The sequence below is a fragment of the Bacillus rossius genome, chromosome 2 (genome assembly GCF_032445375.1).
Source record: "Bacillus rossius redtenbacheri isolate Brsri chromosome 2, Brsri_v3, whole genome shotgun sequence".
In the NCBI taxonomy this organism is placed as follows: Eukaryota; Metazoa; Arthropoda; class Insecta; order Phasmatodea; family Bacillidae; genus Bacillus; species Bacillus rossius.
Window position 1 is genome coordinate 78,772,151 of NC_086331.1, and position 17,165 is coordinate 78,789,315.

Sequence of the window (17,165 nt, forward strand, 5' to 3'; positions counted from 1 at the left end):
CCAAAGATTGTGGAATATATATAAAATGAATGTCTCAATTTGGTGCAACGAATAATTGAAATTAACGTCATCAAAGACATATGGGTGAAAGGGTGAGATCAGACAGCAAAAGAAACTATTAAATGGGGAAGCAAAAGAGCCCTGTAAAAACCCTCTATTTCACAGCCACATCTACCTAGAATCCAACACATGAAAAATACAATACATAATATAGAGATCACAAAAAAAAAAAGCAATAGAAGTCTGTATATCTCATATGCATACTGATATGAAAGAATATCATGAGAGACTTTTGCACATTAACATGTATATAATATATAACAAAAATCATGAAAAATGTAACAAATACTAAAATATAACCATTACTTTTAATATTAATTAGTATTTCAAAAAAAATTAAAATTAATAATAATAAATGCTTTAATCATATTAAAAGTAATTGCTAAGGTGATTAGAGAACTTGTAATTTATTACAAAGAAGGCTATCCATACACTACTTACATTAGTTCTCCTGTGATGAGTTCTCTCTGGAAAGAGATAGTCTAGATCATTATTAAATCTGTCTACAGCTTCAGAGGCAACATGTTCAGTCGTCCCATATCCAACTGCTTGCTGCCTCAGATCACTGGAACTTCGATAGGACTGTATTCTGTATACAATAATGATGAAATAAAAGTCAATTAATAAAACGTTACAATTATGACCAACTAACATAAAAGGGTGTAATTTGAATTTGAAACTACAAAATGCTGGTATTAAAATTACTAATACATTCATTAAAATTTTAAACTGAGAATGATAATTGCAACAGCTTTTTCTTAAATTATACTATGTTTTTTTAAATATTTATAACCCATTATCTTAAGAGTATGTTAAAAATAGACATTACCTACTAAGGTCATCAATAAAAAACAAAGAAATTTTTCCAGTGCATGCACACAAGCTAACTTGATCATCAGGAATGATTAAGTAATATATACACACACACACTCACACACACTCACACTCACACACTCACACACACTCACACACACACACTCACACACACTCACACACACACACTCACACACACACACTCACACACACACTCACTCACACACACACTCTCACACACACTCACTCATACACACACACACACACACACACAGAGAGAGAGAGAGAGAGAGAGAGAGAGAGAGAGTTATGAAAGTGAGTTGTAGTTTTAATTCAATATATTAGTTTACACTAGAGAATTTACTATTTATTTTCCACACAGTCACAGAGATCAAACCTAAAAATCCTGTGATAAAATATTTTGGTATTATTAATCTGTGTCCCAAGTTATGGACATTTACTGGCACAGACACGTTGATAATTAGAACACTCTCTATGCATCTTTGCAGAGTACAAAAACCTGGTTATTTAGCACATAATGAAAAAAGGAATATCCATTTATTTTAAAATGTTACATGCTAGAGCACAGCAAGAAATATATTCTGCCAATATAAATTTGCATTTGTATTAATATTTATACCTACCAACTTATGTTTATTTGTTTATATGTTCATCTAATTTATGTGGACGGTTCAGAGATGATTGTGCAGTAATTTACTTTAGTCTTGTACATTTCTTCAACATCTCTATTATAAGATATGCAGTTTTCAACCACCAAAAGTCTACGTATTTCCAATTGCTTGGTTCAAAACTTAACCCTGTATAGCTTGCTGAATGTAGCTTTTTCCAATAACAAAGCTGGTGTTCCTCTAATCCTCCTATGTAAAATTGTACTAAAGTATCTTTATGCCAAATTTTGGAGGAAGACGGAACACCATGAGGCCCCACCTTTATTACACCACTGTCACATACTGCTGCAGCTACACATCATCTAGCATTTCTTTGTGAAATGTACATTTTTTCATAAAGTTGCTTTATTCAAACAATATTGATCTTTATTTTTTATACATGTGACCTCTCACATGTAATTAAAGGGCAAGACTTATGGAATGTTGCTGTGTTTCACTGGTTAACAAACAATAAATAAACAAGTCAATAGCTGAGATGAGGTGTATAAGTTACAGGCTATGCTGAATGCTCATTACCTGGATGCGAGATTGACGCACATGCCATAATGCAAAGTCTGATGAATACTGGTTAAGAACATGCTATACATAATGACAGTCCTCACCATTACCCAATACATAGTAGCATTGTTCTCAATGCCTCTTTGTTGTGGCATTTCTTGTAGAGAGAGTGCTTTAAAAATTATTTTACTACCATAGAAAAAGAAAAAAACTAATTAAATACTTGCCTGAATCTTTCTTCCCTTTTGTGCTGAATATCAAATGTTTGAGCCAAAGCAAAATAAGAATAATCTATTGAAGCATAGGTTAAAAGAAATGGCATAGTAACAATTGGAGCCAAGGTGTTGATCTGTCCAACAAGTATGAAAGTCACTGTAATGACAGCAACTACAGCCATTGAGTAGAGAGGAACTTTGTTTGGACCACGCTGGAATGAAAACAAAAACAATAAGAGGGTAAATGAATTTTCTGACATTAGATTGTATTCAGGAAAAGATGGAATATCTTTTGACAGTTCTGCATTTGTTATTGCTTGTCTGCACTATTGTTCATTCACTGAAATAAATCTTATAAAATATTCATACACCATCATTTGCATACCCAGATATTATTGTTTATATTTATTAACTTTACACAAAAGTCACAAATGTTTCTATTACAAGCAAAAAAAAAATCCTAAAGCAGTAAGTGATGATTTCGGTACATGTTATGGATTCACTAACACACTAAATTTTCACTTTAATACTTAAAAAATGTTCTTTCAAAGTGTACTAAATGTTGCAAAATCAAAAATTTAAATTTCATATTTCCAAGCAAAATGATACTGTGTAAAAATAACATATATTTAACAAAAAGAGGAGTACGTGTTAAGAAAGAAAGAAATAACAGCCCAAAAGTGAAGATAATATCCCCTTGTTAGTTTATTAGATTGAAACAGACTGCTCTATTTTGAATGTCGCGCCAGCTCGTGACGCCCAACACTGTGGACTGCGGGGCAATGGTGCATGCAAAGTGTGCCTGACAGCAGCGAGTCGTTGTGTGGTCGCCAACGAGCATGGTGAACTGTGTGGACGGAAGTAAAAGTTAGGTTTGCCAGCATGAAAGAATAAGTTCTGGAGGTAACCAAGACAAGGCTTGTGCCGGCGGGAAATATTTACTGAACTATCCACATCCAGCAATCGGGGATATCACTCGGATTTCCGAGATGGTAGTTATAGTCATTTGGTTAACAACCTTGAGGGTGACTAGTGTTCTAAAATACTATTGCTAGCTTCATAACAATGAGAAAGGTGATAACCCGGGCTGCAAAGGAAGAACTGAATCATAATGCCGCAATAGCACCGTATCCGGGAACCATCTGATGGGGACAGAAGATGGGTGACATCATCGCAAGCGAAAACAGCTGCAACGTAACCTATGCAGCGGGCACTTGGAAAACTACAACACTGAGGTTTGATCAATTCATGAACTAAAATCCAGAGGCAGGCGATTCATAAGATAGGGATGTTATTTTAAAGTAAGAAAAGAGGTTTTCGAATGTAATGTATGGCTAATGTTGTGTTGTAAATGGCCCATAAGATTAACAATATTTACTTCCTTCATTCATCGCCCTGTTATTATTTTAAAATCTGAAGCATCCAAGATTCTTTATTATTTCATGGGTGAAATTCATTAAGCTTGTTAATGGGCATAAGACTCAACATTGTTTGCTTCGGAGCATAATTATAATCAGTGCAAAAATATTTTTTTGCCCAATGCTTTTCTAAAATGAGAAATCATTTCTCAGTAATAAAAATTGAATTCCTGCATTAATAAAGACATAATTACAATGGAATCCCAATAATTAAACACATAAGTGGTTGCCTCTATTGTTAACATATTGTTTCCTCACAACAGAGTCCTAAAATATTTATTTGCTACTCAAAAAATTTAATGAAAATGCAAGAAAATCTAATAAAATTAAAAAATTAAAATCACATTTACATCCTTTTGTATCACGTATCAAGTAAGTTTCATGTTGTTTATTTCTCTAAAATAACTGACACATGAAGTCTATCATTCAAGGTAGTTACAAATCACTGACAACCATAAAACATCACAACAGCAATAATAATAATAATAATAATAATAATAATAATAATAATAATAATAATAATAATAATAATATCATCAATACACTATACCCTTGTTAAAATTTTAAGTTTTGTTCTGTTGTTTAATGGTACCTAAACTACTGGTCATTAAAATTGTACCAACAAACTGGATGTGAACTAGTACAACCAGATTTTAATTGGGTGAAATACACGTTATACAAAGGTCTGTATAATGTAAAGAACATGGGGACACCGGTGCACAGACTGTCTAAGCTCCTAAGTGAAGACGTTTGGTGTAAATAAGTTTTATAGTCACCATGCACACCAATGTCTATCCTCCCATTTATTTGTGTGATGGGGCCATTAGCTTCACATATGTCACTCAGCCTGTCCCTTCTTTACCCACTGATCCTATATACATGTCACTGTGGTTGTATTAATTTTAATATTTCATGGTAGGATAATCCAAATTTCAAATAGGCCATGATTCTCTGAAAGATTTAATAAATTATTGTCTTCTTTGATGTGGCTTTGTTTGTGCATATAAACAGCAGCAAAATACAATGCCACTAACTCTCAGTGCTCTCCACTACATACCACTTATTAGAGTGTCACTAGTGGCACACGTGCTGCTCCACGTGTGTCACTAGTGGCACACGTGCTGCTCCACTGTGGTGAACAACTAAGCACGTCTTTGTCCTACCATACCCTACGCATTCCTCACAACATGGGATCCTTCTAGTGCATCCTTCGTTGTGTTGCAATTTTAATGTCCAGCACTGTACTTTACTTGCCATGAAAGAATGGTTTGCTAATTAAAATACATTTGTAATAACATGCGATATTTGGTCAAACAAGTGTTCAGTTTTTTCAAATCACATTTTAAGTAAACTTAAAATGCAATGAAAAATTATAAAAAAAAGTTGAAAACACCTTTTTTATAATATAATTGGCCTTTAAAAATCAGGGGAGGGGGTGGGATTGGGGGGGCAGCAAAAAAGAACATTCTTAATTAAAAAAGATTTATTTCATTTTCTTCAGTAACTAATGATATAGCTTAAAAAAGAAAAGTATTTTTGTGATGTTCAGTTTAAATGGTAGTAATTTACCACACAAATTGTAATACCAATATTAGTAGGAAAGTGATCAAATAAATCATTAAGATTTTGCAATTAGCAAAAAATTAACTTGAAACCTCATGTAATTTTAGGCAGGACAATCTGGAATTTCAAATTTATTTAGCTAAAATTTACTAATGAGAAAATAATTTTAAAAAAATAGACTGTAATTACTTGTAATTTATCATCGTAGTTCAATGGCTTGTGTTAGATAGATACTATATTTTTTCTGCAATAAATGATAAAATAACAAAAAAAATTGAAGCAAGATCTGGTTATAAAGTTAAAAAATGATTCAACACATTTTCATTATAATTTGAGATAGTAAGTTTTACAGGCTTCATGGCCATTTTCCGAATTTGGTAGACTTGTGGGTTATATCTGCATCAAAATAAAATAAAAATATTCTCCTTCCAGTTGACAAATTGTTGGAAAATTCTTCACTCACAAACCCTAGCCATATTTGAATTTAAGATACCTTACTGATGATTACCAGTTAATTGGGAGGCTTTGAGAAGGTCCTCGAGTACAGTAACAAAATTATATTTCCAATACATAAAGTATGAAACATGAAACTTACCCCTCTTCCAAGTACTTGGATAATAGGAATCACATTTTCATTGGCAACAGACTGAAGAACTCGTGGTGTACCGTACATGGCCGCCAGGCAACTTGACATGGACGAAACATACAGGCCACACAGCAACAAAACTTCTGCAATGAAATTTCCACTTGTAAAAAAAATTATGTACACCAATACTGGTTGAATATAATAACTATTCCTAAACATACACGAAGGCAAATGTATGTTGAGCTTACATTTGCAAAAGTTCACAAAAATTAAAATTATTTTATATTGAAAGGTAAAACAAAGGTAAAACAAAGGCAAAGGCAAAGAGAATGTGACCTTCAAGACTACTGTTTCAAAGCATTTAGTTAGAAACATATGTATTTATTTTATTAATTTATTTTATTTTATTTGGAACAGGCCTATCAACAGTTAAGGCTAGTTAATTTTAGATTCAGGCACAACACTGACAGGACTAACAAAAAAAAAACACGACTATGAGGTGGGCACTGCAATGTAGTAGGGCAGGAGTTAAGCTTAGGCAAGCTGCATTTTCACCACATTATTCCTGTGGATATAAGAGATTAAAATACACACCGACCCTAAATTAAGTTTTGGAGCAGTGATGCATAAGTGATGGGTCAAGAAAGCGATGGCAACAAGTTAGACTTCCTTGCACTATACACCCCACTTCCCAACGTTCTAATTCCCAAATTCTTGGATGGCGGCTAGTAAAAAAGAGTTCTCTATCTAGCTTCATTCTACATCCATATTAGTCTTAGCTACAATGGACCACAACAGAATCCACTTTTATTTTGTAATAACTGCTATTTGCTCGCTCAAATCATGTTTTTAAAATCGTTTGTACTTACCAAAAATATACCAAAAAAATCTTGACTTAATAAATATACATTCTCATGTAAGCAACATTTCCAGCAAATTGAAAATAGTAAAAAGTACATGAATAAAGTGGAGCTAAAACCATAAAACTTATACCTGTCACACTATACCCTTAACCAACATTTTAATTGCAATTTTAAAATTTTAATTTAAAAATATTTGAACTTTGAAGCTTAGTTTTCATAGCAATTTTAATAATTACTTACGAACAGCTGATACTTTGGCTGCAATCATGTAATTGTTCAGCAAAAATGCACGTTGACACGTTGCTCCAAGGAAAAGTACAAATATCAGGTACAAAAATGTCCTGCAAGAAAAGAATTAAGCATTTATCAATCAATATTTTATTCCAAGATCTGATGTAAAAGTTTTTAAAAATTATATTTTTTTAATTTTGTAATTTATATTTATCAAAAAATATAAATCTATAGTTTCCAGCACACAAAACAATGCAGCACGTCAGATTTTCAGTAATGAAAAATGGAAAAATAAACTGCACCTTACTGTAATATGAGTCTACAATCGAACTAAAAACAGTTCAGTGGCATTTTAAATCAAAATAATGAAATTGTTAAGCATGGATGGCCAATCGTGTGTATGCCAATGCTTTGTCTGTATGTGCAGGCAAGGCACTTGCAACTGTGTGTATGAGCTGTTACAATAATTCAAAAACATTTTGAAGATCAGTGTGAACACATGCCAATAAGTTTTGAAAAAAAAATAGTGTGTATACAATTTACATTAGACTTTTTTTAAATTTAAGACACTGAACTATATGAAATTTACTATAGCAAAAAAAAATCAAATAAATACTCAGTATTCAACATTAATACAGCATATGTGTATAAAATTAATTATTTAATTTTTTCAAATAATCAAGATGAATTTTAATGAATCATGAAAATCAATAAATATGATTAATGCTTATTCTAATTTATTAATTTTAAATATTTATTAAATAATAATGTAATAATTTATACTGGAAATAAGTTATACATATGGGAACATAACCTCACTTATATAAACATACTTGAAAAAGTTTATTAACACAATTTATATCACCAATATTCACAATAAATAAATGTTTTTAATTATACAAACCAGTATTCAATATCAATCACAAAATGTTTGAACATGACTCACACGTAGTTCCGCATCCACCGGGAGAATTCACTACTGGAACAACTACGTTGACTATTGAATCATTCGATTTGCAGAGCGAAAGGTTAAATATATAGAATGAAATGTCTCAGTATAAAAATTTAAAAGACTTAAAGATATACTAAACCCCAACTTGGACCCGATTTTTGACAAGGTCATTAAAAACTGCCCACCTTGTTAAAATTTATCCAAAAGTTAATACTATATAGTTTCCATACACATTAGAGTACTATAAATTATTAAGTACTTAAGGATAGTTGTACTATTATATAGTTTAATTTTTTATTACATATGTGTATTCATGGAAATTTATTTCCTAACAAACATGATTAATATAATATTAGGTTAAATAAAAATAGAGAATATAAAGCGACCTAGTATAAAATAATGAATCCAATGGACTGAGCTATGTATTTAATAATATTACAGCAATACGGTAAACAAATAAAATGTATTCATATATATTTATACCTGCACAATTTGTATAATCCAGTAAATTGTAATTTAAAAAAATAATCATTTCCACTGCTAAGTTTTGAATCACATTCCTTTTGCCTATTAACCATGCACTATAACCACTGCGCTACGAAGCCTGACAGAAGATTGTATAAAGAATATGTATTATAATTGTTGTAATACCAGTATCTTTAGGTTTTTTGAAACTTGAAATTACTTTTTACCATGACTATTTTAATTTACCAAATATATTGTTACGAACGTGAGCAGGGCCGTGGCGCGCGCAGGTTTGGAGCTGGCTGGCGGCCCAGCACAGCCACTGACGTCACGTGGCCGCCGTAATGTGAGACATGCCGCACGCGCACCTGGTGTATTACAAGGGTCGCCGCTTCCCTTCCCTCCTTCGCACGCTCCCCGCGTGACGCTTTGCTCTGGCGCTGTTAACCTGACACCTGGCAGTGGGAAATCCACCTGCGGTCGTGCGAGCTCCCGATGCCTTTCTCGATAAATCTGGCGTCAGGTCGGTGCGGAATGACACAACTGGCCCCAGCCGCGCTCGCGACTTCTAGAAGTGGCGCCTTGGCCTATATAAGCCTGGGACGCCAGCCTCTGAGTTGAGTTAGGAGTTCAATTCTCGGCGATAGTTGGGTGGCGAGAGTCAGCGGGTGCGGCGAGAGTCCCGAGCGAAGTTCCGAGTTAAGCGTCGAGCGGATCCTCGGCGAAGGGAAGTGCGACGGCGGCGGCGGAGTGTGACGAGGAGTCCCGCGATGGAGGTCCACAAGGGGTGCTGCGGCGAGAGTTGCGCCAGAAGTGCGGCCCAGTGAGGTGTGCGGTGTGTAAAAACCGAGTGACTGGGGAATAAACATTTTTTAAGTGTAATTGATTACTAGGCATTTTTACAAGATTATTTGGTAGTGATGTAAATATTGGCAATTAATAAAACTGTGTAGTAAAAATCTTAAATTGGGCTATCCATTTACAAACCCAGTAGTTTTCCCACGACGATTACTTCATTTTTAATAATTGTAAGTTTTTGGTGTAGAAGTGGGATAGCCCTAATTAAATATTTGCAAATAGTTAATAGTGACTAAAAAAAATAATAATTAGATTTTACATTTAAGGTAGTAAAATTAGTGTTAGGAACTGTAGTTAGTTTTGAGTGTATTATTTTTAAAATTTGTGTTAGTGTTTAGTTGTGGATTAGGTTAGCTTATAGGGGAAATAACAGTAGTGTTATGCTTGTAGTGTATGTGGACAAGAAAGATGGCTGCCGACGACCTTAAGAAGAATTAAATGAAGAGTAATCAGGAGAAAATGGAGAATAGGCTGGACGAGATGAAGCGTAGCCAGGAAGCAATGAGGAATGAAATGAAGAGTGGCCAGGGAGAAATGAAGAATAAAATTGATAACTGCCAAGAGGAGATGAAGAATGCTATGAAGACAGAGAAAGAGGACATCAAGAAAAACGAAGAAGAGATATGAAATGAAATAGTTGCTGCACAAGAAGAAATGAAAAAGAAAATCAATGAAACCAGCAACCAGTTAGAAGGCAAAGTACAATGTTTGGAGTAACATGTAGCAGAACATGAAGAATTAGTAGCGCAACAGCTGGCTCAACTCGAGCAAGCCAGTGAACAGCGAGTATCAGCGGTAACCGAAGAGTGGTGTCGGATGCTCAAGGAAACTACATCTTCTACGAAACGGAGTAGTTATTCTGGAGACGTGAAGGTGGAAGGCGCAACTGGTCTCCCAAAATTCAAGCCACCCACCTTTGATGGCCAATCGTCGTGGTCTGTCTACAGGCGACAGTTTGAGGCAGCTGCTAAAGTAAATGGGTGGGACGATGAAGAAAAGGCTACAGCACTCATCTTGGCCCTGCGAGGATCTCCAGTAGAGCTGCTGCAGACCATGCCAATTACAGACCAGAAAGAATATGGGGTATTATTAGTAGAGGCCCTTGAGCTGAGGTATGGCGACCGACACATGGGCGAAGTGTACAGAACAGCCCTGAAGACACGTCAACAGAGATCTTCGGAAACCCTCCAAGAGTTCGAAGCCGACATCGAGCGACACGTGCACCTTGCCTACCCAGAAGCACCAACAGAGTTCCGCCAGCAGCTAGCCACTAGTGCTTTTATAGACGGGCTCAGAGACGCGGAAGTTCAACAAACTCTTTGTTTGGCCCAACACAAGAAGAGCTGCGAGGCCTTGGTTCATGCCCTGGAAAACTGAGGCAGCACGCAGTGCCTCAAGAAACACAAGCAACAGGACAAGGAGAGTTGGACTGGAGTCCTACAATGCAGCAAATGCTGGAAACACCACTAATGAAGTAGATATTCTAAGGGCATTGAAGAAACTGCTGAATGATACTCCAGGTAACCAAATCAAAAGAGTAGGAGGATGCCCACGGTGCTTCATCTGTAATGAACTAGGACACATCAAGTGGGACTGTCCAACATGCAGGAAGACAACACAACAGGAAGAAAAGCAAGATCAACAGGGAAACGAGTAATAGCTGGTATGAGGGGGAGCATGCCAGCTCTAAATGAAATGGTAGCCCCTAGGGTTTTCCTGTATCCGTATTTCGTAGAGACCATGACAGTTTGTTGCTCAATGGATGGATCAATGGCAGACAGTGTTTACTTACTGTTGACACAGGGGCATCGGCATCTATTATTCGCACAGACATTGTAAATAGAGAAAAGCTGAAGAGAACACCCATTCCATACAGACTCAAAACAGCAAACCGGACACACCTTACCTGTGCATGGACAGCTGGATCTGTAGTTAAGGATTGGAACTTGGACATTATCACAAACCTTTCTTGTTGCTGATATCACCGATGAGGTAATATTAGGAGTAGACATCATGATTCGATACGGATTCGTTATTGACATTAAGGACAGGTACTGCGTATTAAAGAGGTGGCCTCGTTTACTCCCGACCAATTAGAAGTTCCTGTAATGCAAGTGGTAGTTAGCAAAACTGTTTCAATTCCAGCAAATCATGAGCAGATAATAGCAGCTAGGATTAGGGGAGACCCTAGGGGCAACATGAGCTACCTGATAGAGCCAGATATGAAGTTAGGATTGAAGACACTCCTGGTCGCGCGAAGCATTGCAAGAGTCGGCGAGGTTGTACCAGTCAGGGTGGCCAACCTCGACTCTCGAACAAGGGTCCTTAAACCAGTGGACCCAATAGTGAGCTGCAAACCAGTCTCTTGGGTAGGCCAATGTGAGTCTTCCTCACCTGTTAGACATGATGCGCAAACACTAAACCCAAATCAAGAGCAACTACTAAGGTGATGCCAAAATAAGCTGACAGATGGGGAAATAGAAGAAGTAGCAGCTTTTCTGGTAAACAACCAGGATGTATTTTCCTCAGGGGATACTGACCTTGGGAGAACATGCCTGGTCTATCATCGCATCAACACAGGTGATGCAGAGCTGATCCGACAGGCACCACGACGGCTGCCTCTAGCAAAAAAAAAGAAGCTGAGAAGTTGATCGCAGGTACAATGGAGAGTGGTGCAATAGAACCATTAGCAAGTCCTTGGGTTTCCCCAGTTGTTTTAGTGGCAAAGAAGGATGGCCAACTGAGGTTTTGTGTGGAATACCGGAAGCTGAATGACATCACCAAAAAGGACAGCTACCCCCTCCCACGTATCGATGACACACTTGATACACTCTCTGGCACCAGATGGTTCTCTACATTGGACCTGAAGAGTGGTTACTGGCAAGTGGAGCTACACCCAGGGGATAAGGAGAAGACTGATTTTACGACAGGTAGTGGTCTGTTCTAGTTCACTGTGTTACCATTCGGGTTATGTAATGCTCCTGCAACGTTTGAAAGATTGATGGAACTTGTCCTGCATGGCTTGACTTGGAAAACATGCCTAGTATATCTGGATGACATTATTGTAGTAGGGAAAACAGTGAAGGAACATTTGAAAAATCTCCAGGATGTATTCGACAGGCTTTGCCATGCCCAACTTAAGTTAAGTGATAAGAAGTGCTTCTTGTTCCAGCATGAGGTAACATTCCTTGGGCATATCATATCGCAGGATGGAGTGTGAACAGATCCTGAGAAGATCCATTCTGTTATGGAGTAGCCTCAACCTAAGAACAAGCATGAAGAAAGAAGTTTCCTGGGACTCTGTACTTACTATATACGGTTTGTGCCCGGGTTTTCGGAAGAAAAATGGGATAGTGCCAGATTGAAGGCAGCGCAGCAGCAAGATCCTGACCTGGCACCTATCATAAGCTGGCTAGAGAGTGGTACTGGACATCCAAAATGGCATGAAATCTCCAGTGACCGAATGGCTGTAAAAGCTTACTGGGCACAGTGGGATTACTTCAGAATTGTGAATGGGCTACTAATGAGGGCATGGGAAAGTCCAAATGGAAAAGTAGTTATCATGCAACTACTCCTTCCAAAGAGTCTAGTGGCAGAGGTGTTGAAGGAAATTAATGACGGTACATTTGGTGGTCATCTAGGGGTGATCAAAACTCTAGCCAAGACCCGTCAACGCTACTATTGGTTGAGGTGTCGCCAAGATGTGGAGGCTTGTTGTAAACAATGCGAAGCATGCTCGGCTAAAAAGGGGCCACAACACTGGAGTCATGGGAAAATGAGGGCATACAATGTAGGAGCCCCTCGAGAGGATAGCCATCGACATTGCTGGACCATTTCCCAAGACTACAGATGGTAACCGGTATATTCTGGTAGCAATGGATTACTTCAGCAAGTGGCCAGAGGCTTATGCACTTCCTAATCAAGAAGCAACCACTGTTGCGGATGCAATAGTCAACAACTTCATTTGCAGATTTGGGGTACCAATGGAGCTCCACTCAGACCAAGGCCACAATTTCGAGTCAACAATATTTCAGGAGGTGTGTCGGTTACTGGGAATAAATAACCAGGACTACAGACCTACATCCTCAGTCCGATGGCATGATGGAGAGGTTCAACGGAACTCTTGAAGAACACCTTGCCAAAGTTGTGGCCGAGCATCAACAGGATTGGAATAAACATATCCAGTTGTTCCTAATGGCATATAGATCTTCCATCCATGACTCCACTGGGCAGACCCCTAAGAGTATTGTGTTTATACAGGAGTTGACGCTGCCCTGAGAACTCAAGTTCGGTCGTCCGCGCAAGGAGCCGACCAGCACCACTGAATATGTAAATCATCTAGAGGAGCGAATGTCATTTGTACAAAAAGAGGCCCGCGGGAATCTTTGATTAGCGACGAATTGAATGAAGACTAGGTATGAACTAAGAGCCAATTCAACTAGATTCCAGAAGGGCGATTTGGTGTGGTTGTATAACCCGCAACGAAGAAAGGGAAGGTACCCTAAACTTCAAGCATCATAGGAAGGCCCCTATGAAGTCTTAAAGCGCCTAAATGATGTCATTTACCGGATCCAGACAGGAAAGATGGGACGTATGAAAGTGGTACATTTGGACCGCTTGAGGGAATATGCTGGAAGGGATGCGTTACCTGTTCGGGACGAACAGGTTTAAGGAGGGGGCAATGTTATGAACGTGAGCAGGGCCGTGGCACGCGCAGGTTCGGAGCTGGCTGGCGGCCCAGCACAGCCACTGACGTCACGTGGCCGCCACAATGTGAGACGTACCACGCGCACCTGGTGGATTCCTGCTTCCCACCGCTCCCCACGCGACGCTTTGCTCTGGCACTGTTAACCTGACACCTGGCAGCTGTGGGAAATCCACCAATGGTTGCGTGAGCTCCCGACGCCTTTTTCGACAAATCTGGCGTTGGGTTGGCGCGGAATGACATGACTGGCCCCAGCCGCGCTCGCGACTTCTAGAAGTGGTGCCTTGGCCTATATAAGCCTGGGACGCCAGCCTCCGAGTTTAGTTGGGAGTTCAGTTCTCGGCGATAGTTGGGTGGCGAGAGGCCGCAGGTGCGCGAGTGCCCAAGTTCCGAGCGAAGCGTCGAGCGGATCCTCGGCGAAGGGAAGTGCGACGGCGGCGGCGGCGGCGGCGGAGGCGGAGTGCGACGAGGAGTCCCGCGACAGAGGTCCACAAGGGGTGCTGCGGCAAGAGTTGCACCAGAGGTGCGGCCCAGCGAGGTGTGCGGTGTTTAAAACCGAGTGACTGGGGAATAAACATTTTTAAGTGTAGTTGATTACTAGGCATTTTTAGAAGATTATTTGTTAGTGATGAAAATATTGGCAATTAATAAAACTGTGTAGTAAAATCTTTAATTGGGCTATCCATTTACGAACCCAGTAGTTTACCCACGACGATTATTTCATTTTTAATAATCGTAACAATATTCCAGGGTAGTTTCATTATCATTAAGTTTCATTTAGCAAATCAATATGTTTGGTATGTCCCCTAATTTTTATGAAAGTGACTATATGTGGGTTTAATTTCATACACGTGGGTCCGCCATCTTCCTGTGAAAATTTTGTTTCATGGTGCATGCTCATCGTAAAAATTCACTCTCATTATTTTTAAATAACATGCCTACAGAAGTATAACTTCAAAAACACTGCTTTAATTTTGCTTTGCACCTCTGGTATGTTATTGCTCACCAGTGTGTTGTGTGGTGATGTACTGCTTCCTAAATGTACAATAATTTGCTTCACCCATTGTTACCAGAATACACAATAACTGCAGCAACCGCAAAGCACAGATGCTAAAGCGTAAATATTTTATTCTTCCAGTTGCAGAGTTACATCTAACGAATAGCTAGGCAGCTGCTAGGAAGAAAATGCTGATGCTTTCACATTAAGATACGAATAGAGGACTTTACAGTTGTAAAAGATGTGGAGTGAGGATGCAAAGGGCAAAATGTTATTTTTTTTTGCCAATTTGCAATACATCGCCCCTTGTCTATAGCTGAAATAATGGATAGATATCAGCACTTCTCAAGATAATAATCAGCTCAATAGCAAAAGAGAACAGTTCGTGGCTAGAAACAGTCGACCAGTAATTCCAATAACACAGACTGAAAAATATCACTTTCAACCACCTGGTTTTTAAATAATTCAGTATAGAAAAAAAGATGTATTATAATTTATAAAGCAAAGTGCAGCTGCAGTTTTTTTGTGTGGGTACAAGCCAAAAGTTAACTGCGACAGGCTATGTCAACCCATCAATCACTCTAAAAATAGCTCTTCCCTATTTGCCAACCATTAATACTTTCCCCCATACATCTTTTCATTCTACTGGGTGTGAATTGGTGCAATAATAGCATAAGTAACCTCAGTATAAATATAACTACGCTCATCACTGACTGACACTGTAATGCAGTATGAATTCTGTTTTTATGTGCTTACAGTGTAACCATTTTCACTGATCTTTGCTAACCATTCCCCCTAGCATGCTGCAAAGTCCATGGCACAAATATAATATGCATGGGGGCATAGTTATATTTTGACAAGGCCCATAGTTTCAGCAATATATATAATTATATTTATCCCTGAGAACTTAAAGGTATTTTATTTTAGTTAAAATTTTACCATACACGCTATTAATTTGCTATAGAACAGAACATCTGATTTAAACTTATGTGCAACATATTTTTCATTCCAGTTATTTAGGTGTTCTTAATTTTAAGTAAAATTGGACTGGCATGAGGCAGCATTCATTATTTTAACTAAGAAATCATGCATTGTTGTTTGTGTTAAGTGTTAACTATTTAAATTGTAATTTGTTCATGGGTACTACTGAGCTTTGTAATTATTGCAGTGTACACATATGACTCTTAAATATTGTTTGATTTTAAAACCACTATATAATAACTACATAGTTTTGGACCAAGTACATTTAAAATTACACCCAATAATTATTATATGTTTTTTAAGTGCAACATCTTAGCTCTCTGTATACAGCATTTTGTGGGAGTAATCTCATGAATGGAATTAATGTAACAGCTAGTTCAGTTTCTGGATTCCCACAGCCGGGCAATGCTTACAAAATAGCTTCCAGTCTAATTTTTTTAAGTATTTCTTCATAGGAAACTGAAATTAGCAAAAAACTAAACAAATAAAATTCAAAATTCTAACCTCAAGGGTTTGAAACTTATGTATGTGTCAATGTTTCAGTTCTTGTCTTTAATTTGTTAGAGTGACAAGGTGAGTGACAGTCCTGGAAATTAAAAAGAACAAGGAACCTCCTAGTTCACTGGTAGACAATGTACAAATTCAAGCTATTTTGATTGAGAGGCCGGCCCCACAGTGTGGTACAATTTGCTATATGCTCAGGATGCTTAAATGCAGCCAAGATTTGTGCAGCCTGAATTAAAATCAAATAAATTAATGCAGAAACAATAATTTAAATACATTTCTTTGCACATTTTTTCTTAATAATAATGTTAAACAAAAGGGTGATGTTATTACTACTAGTGCTTAGAAGCCATCCTCACCAATTTACGCATCTCTAATTTGTGAGACCACATGTGTGAATTTTATGTTGATTGAGTGAGCCCTAGCTTTATCAGATGGTGCATGTCAGGGCTATATACTTTTTGACTCCCCGATGATTTCACAAGCGAACTGTAACTGACAAATCTCAAAATATCATACAGATCAAAGCTTTGCATTCATGACTGCAAGTCTATGAAATACATTTGATTGTGTTTCTGATAAACAATGTAATGTTGCAAGACCCCTGCCCTCCTAGCTAAATATTTTTATTTTAAACTACTACGTATTTTCATGAATGTAAATATTTCTTAAAAAGTCTTGCTAAGAATATTTTTACATTTTTATGACTTGCTGTATGTTTTAAGAATGTACTTTGTATTCTAACAGACATTTTCAATCGTTACTAT

The 17,165-nt window shown here is 37.6% G+C and overlaps 1 protein-coding gene across 5 annotated transcripts in view; it reads right to left on the minus strand.

Annotated features, from left to right (window-relative positions):
• LOC134529393 (solute carrier family 12 member 8) overlaps window positions 1-17,165 on the minus strand; it is a 110,413-nt gene that overhangs the window by 39,972 nt on the left and 53,276 nt on the right. For all 5 annotated transcript variants that reach the window (XM_063363413.1, XM_063363409.1, XM_063363410.1 and 2 more), the window contains exons 7-10: window positions 6,946-7,046; window positions 5,852-5,985; window positions 2,288-2,487; window positions 502-649 (exon numbers count right to left, since the gene is read on the minus strand). In XM_063363413.1, coding sequence (XP_063219483.1) covers window positions 502-649; window positions 2,288-2,487; window positions 5,852-5,985; window positions 6,946-7,046 — 583 coding nt within the window. The remainder of the gene's footprint in view (window positions 1-501; window positions 650-2,287; window positions 2,488-5,851; window positions 5,986-6,945; window positions 7,047-17,165) is intronic.